The sequence below is a fragment of the Gymnoscopelus braueri genome, assembly GCF_963280865.1.
Source record: "Gymnoscopelus braueri genome assembly, chromosome: 12".
NCBI lineage: Eukaryota > Metazoa > Chordata > Actinopteri > Myctophiformes > Myctophidae > Gymnoscopelus > Gymnoscopelus braueri.
In genome coordinates, this window is record NC_137614.1 from 43,771,028 (window position 1) to 43,776,027 (window position 5,000).

At 49.7% G+C, this 5,000-nt stretch overlaps 1 protein-coding gene across 2 annotated transcripts in view; it reads right to left on the reverse strand.

Annotated features, from left to right (window-relative positions):
• Positions 1 to 5,000, reverse strand: part of LOC308097131 (uncharacterized protein) — a 36,620-nt gene that overhangs the window by 3,129 nt on the left and 28,491 nt on the right. For both annotated transcript variants that reach the window (XM_080444733.1, XM_080444734.1), the window contains exon 2: positions 1,555 to 3,373. In XM_080444733.1, coding sequence (XP_080300859.1) covers positions 1,555 to 3,213 — 1,659 coding nt within the window. In that variant the 5' untranslated portion in view covers positions 3,214 to 3,373. The remainder of the gene's footprint in view (positions 1 to 1,554; positions 3,374 to 5,000) is intronic.

Genomic DNA, 5,000 nt, shown 5'->3' on the forward strand with positions numbered 1-5,000 from the left:
CCGTCTGTGTCCCTTTTGTGCCCATATATGGAGATGTCAGTTTCTGCCTGTCTACCTGTGTCCCTTTATGACCGACCATAATATGGTCATAAAGGGAGTTAAGGGACACAGGTCTCCATATTATATGGAGACCTGTGTATGGCCATATATGGAGATCCCTGATGTCATCAGTATGTGCCCATATATTGCCATGCCCCTTTTTGTGCCCATATATGGAGCTGATGCCATGACGACATATTGAGGTTAGACAACACACTCCATATTTGGGCATAGCTGCATTGGGAAGTCCTTATATGGTTATGGCTGAGTCATCGTGACATGAGCGTGATGTGGCCGGTCCTCCCTTAAGCCAATTTTAATATAGGAAGAGGAAGATGAAGATGTCCCACATTTCTCAAATTGTCAAAGATTTAGAAAGGTTTGAGAAAATAAGCAGATCTGCAAACTCACAAACAATGCCTTGCAATGGCCAGGGGAGATATTGCATGTATGTGCTTGAGGCAGCACTACCAGGTGTGCAGATGTACTAACAATAGTGTTTGGAGAAGTTGTCAAAAAACATATTTATGTGTAATGGTGAAAAATATATCAGTAAGATTACATCAAAAATAAGTTTGGTTTAACTGATCTTTTTTTATTACTAATAAATTCACTTAAAGGACCACTTCACCCATTTTCAACCTTATCTTCATATAATTGGTCCTCATTAATGCTCATTATAAGATGGCACAGTTCAGAACCTTGCCTATACCAATGACATCATCGATGGGGATTCCAAGCTGATAGAAACGTTCTCTACCTAGAAATATAAGCCATTGTTCCTGCATCAGTCAAAAAATAAATTGAAATCTTGTTTGAAAATTGCCTAGTGCTGATGCCACTGGTAGGCAGGCGTCTGAACTGACTACAGTTCACCTATGTTTAGCCACATCTGTTTTTAAACCCTGCTTTTTTTAACCTTATATGATTGATGATGTGTTTTTACCATGTGGCACTCAGAGATTCCTTGTGAATGAAATGCGCATTACAAATAAAAAAATCACACCCTGTGTGAAGTGGGCGGTGTCTTGCTAGCTAATCACAATACTGAATGGAGTCAACCAATCATGTACAAAAGATAAATACCGGTACATTTATTGAAACACTCTTTATGATGGACGAAACCATAACTTGAAAAAAAACAATTTTATGTTTTTTTTTTCAAGTTATGGTTTCTTATATAGGGCTATGCACATGTGTCATGTGACACTGGCCAATCACAGTCCTGAATAGATTGTGATTGGCCAATCACGGTGCAGGATAATTGTACAAATTTCCAAACCTCACTTTTAGGGGCGGTTTCACAGCGCAGGATATTTGTACATTTTTCCAAATCTCACTTATAGGGGCGGTTTCACCGCCCAAAAATTAATAAATGATTATTATGAGACGCAGACTGAGTAGACAGAGATGGTGCCATCTTATAAAGAGCATTAGTGAGGACCAATTATATGACCATAGGTCGAAAATGGGTGAAGTGCTCCTTTAAGTAACTGCCGTGCGAAGGAAGCCGACCTGAGTGTTGCGGTCGGTGAGCAGGACCTGCAGGTGGCTGAAGCCCTGTGCGTTGCCGGGGGCGATGAGCAGCACGGTGCAGGTGCTGAGGTGGAACTCCGGGGAGGTGTCGGCGCTCCGCAGGAAGTCCTCCGTCCGCAGCTCCTCCACGCGCTTCAGCCGCCCGCTGGCCAGCTCGATCAGAGAACCCTTGGCGAAGTGAGGTAGGAGCGCGGGGGGGGATTGGTGAGGGGCGCCGGGCGACGAGGCGTGAGGGTGGGAATGCCGCCCGGGGGAGAACTCGCTCCCCCTGTCTCTCTCTCGCCGGCGCGAGTCCTCTCTGTCCTTGTTGTTGTTGTCGTCGTGGTGGTCTCGCTCCTTGTCCCTGTCCCTGTCTTTGTGTCTGTCTCTGTCCCGCTCTCGTTCCTGTTGCCTCTCTTGGTCTCTGTCCCTCTCGCGGTCCCGCTGGGGCCTCTCGTGACTGTTGAGCGCGCTCAGGGGCGAGTGTGGCGAGGTCCTCGGAGCGTGCGGCCGGGGGGGCCCCGGCTCCCTGTGCAGGCTGTACTGAGGCGTTCCTGAGGGGCCGTACAGAGGGTAAGCCGGGGCGTGGGGGCTGTTGTTGTACACGGAACCCAGCGAGTAGTAGATCTGGGCCTCGGACGGCAGGCCCAGGGGGTCGAGCAGCCCCCCTCTCCCTGCCCTGGGGTCCGGGCCGAGGCGATGGGGACTGACGGAGAGCAGGCCGGAGCCGGTCTTTACTGTCCCGTGGGGGTCCCTGTCCTGCAGAGAGGAATGTGTCTCCGGGCCCTCCTGAGCGTGGGAGTCTGAGAAAAACGGCCCCCCCGATTGGACACGGCCCGTCATTTCCTCTTGCTGCCTCCGGCCACCGTTGGCGTGGGAACCGTGGGGGCCGTGCGGACCCACGTCCAGCCTGGTTCTGCCGCTCTCTGTACCGTAGTCTCCCGTCAGGGGGGGTCTGGAGGTAGAGACAGCCCTGCTGCCCGGCCCGTCCAGACCGTTAGGCCTCTTCCCCGGCAGGTAGCGGTGTCGGCCCTCGGCCAGGCCGGGGTCGGGGGGATACAGAGGCGGATGGCTGAACAGGTGGGAGGGAGAGAACAGGGCGGAGCTGTAGTCTCTCCGGACGCTGTTGAAATAGGACCACATCTCCCTGGAGTCGGCCGGGAAGGGAGTTTTGAAGGAGGAACTCGACGAGGGCGTCGGGGAGGGAGGAGGCGGCAAACTGAGGGGCCTCTCTCCTCTGAGGGGCCCCTCCCCCCGAAGCCACCGGGAGTGGTGCGGGAGAGGCGAGGAGAGCGGGTCCTCCCTCCAGGAGGGAGAACCCGAGCCCCTCCTCTCTTGTCCCGGGAAAAGCGGGAGAGGAACGGAGGGCGAGTAGGCCAGGTGCCATGGCAGGGGCAGGGAGACACCCGGCGGTGCCGGGGCAGGGATGGGCGGAGGAGGGGAGGGGAGGAGATGGGGGCTGGGGTTAGTCAGAGCCCTGTCGCCGCCGTCGCTGGCCTCCCTGGCTCCCTCCCCTCGCCCCGAAGCGGACCGGCTCCGGAGGGGCACGGGGGGTTTGAACTCGTCCAGGGGGACGTGCTGCTGCTCCGCCGAACCCTGCCGAGACTCCCTCTTCTTGGGAGGGAGGCACTCTTTGCCGCGGTCGGGGCTGGGATTCATGGGTGGGCTCCAGCGGCGGTGTGGGTGCCCCCTGGGTGCGGGCGCAGGCTAGGTCACATGGGCCTCACGCGAGAACGAGGGGTGCGGCGAGAGGGGCGGGCCTCTACACGGCATCACTGTCCAGTCACTGCTGACGTCCTACAACTGAAGCACCGCTCACCTACAGGGGGAGGAGGACAGAGAGACAGAGATTTCAAATAAGAGAGACCACCATACAGGGGGGGGCAACTTTGATGATGGAGAGGGCCAATACTTCCACACTCACTCCAGAGGGCCACATTGCATATACTGTCTCTCGTATTTTAACTTTTTTCGCCAGTCTATGTCACACAAAAGTTGCAAAAATAGCAGATCTGCAAGCTCAAAACGCGTCGCACTGCGACGCGTTTTGAGCTTGTAGATCTGCTATTTTTGCTATTTTTGGGCGGTGAAACCGCCCCTATATGTGAGGTTTGGACATCAACATTCGCTGCACTGTGATTGGCCACCATTGTACCCCCCCCCCACCTATTGTACCCCCCCAACCCTGCGCTGTGATTGGCCACCATTGTACCCCCCTAGCCCTGCACCGTGATTGGCCAACATTGTACACTATGGTGGCCAATTCAGGACTATTCAGGACTGTGATTGGCTAGTGAACACATGACACATGTGCATAGCCCTATAAATAGGACTATGCACTTAAAAAAAACGGATTAATGTTTTTTTTTAAGTTAGGGGTGTACAATGGTTGGTCCACAATATTACTTTTCTTTAAGTGAACTTCCATCACTGTGATGACCACTGTGACCACACCGCCCACTTCACACTGGGTGTGATTTTTTTATTGGAATCCCGATTTTTGGGGGAATTGAAATCCTGAAAAGTTACATTTTTATTTAATTTCAAATGCATTTAGTTAGTTAACTTTATGAACTTAAATACAAATACACTGGACGTGAAAAAGACAATTTAAGCTACTAATATAGACTGACGTAATTAAAGCGGGTCATGTTTGCATGTTTGGAATTGTAACAGCTGAAACCAATAATATATCAGTATTCTGATATTAACCTGTGGGGCGCATTAAGTGAAGGTGGGGGCCGCTTGTGGCCCCCGGGCCACCAGTTGCACATGTAAGGTCATGACAGGGATTTATCTATATTTATTTATATCATAATAGAACAGTAGGATTCATGTTACCTTCAAGATACCTTCAAGTAAGGTGCGTTAAAGTACACATTTTGTACTTGTTGTCAGAATTCATACCATATAATTTGTATCATTCCACATATTGATACTTCTGGAACCTGCCGTAGCAATAGTTTACTGGTGCATTTTCTGCATTCGGACATACTACATTACATCAGATTTTCACATTCTCACAACAACTAAATGTAGGCATTACATTTAGTTTGACTCGGTTCCACAGATAAATATTGTGAAAAAAGCCGAAATACAAGCACAATGTTTGCCTATTTTTTTTACATAATATTTGACATTTTATCCAATTCGTATTATAAAGGTCTTAAGAGTCATTAAATTGTAACTTTAGAAATGTGCAGATACCCTGTACTGTTGAGTGAGAAAACAATGTTGAACATTAAGCTAATCATCTTGGGACCCCCCAAAATAATGGACCCATTGGTTCCTCTTGTACACCCTCAGATAGTTGTAGCAGTGGTGGTGAACAGCCGTGCACACGCTAAAAAAAGGGGAAAAAATTGGTGCTAAAAATGTATTATATATATATATATATATATATATATATATATATATATATATATATATATACATATATATACATA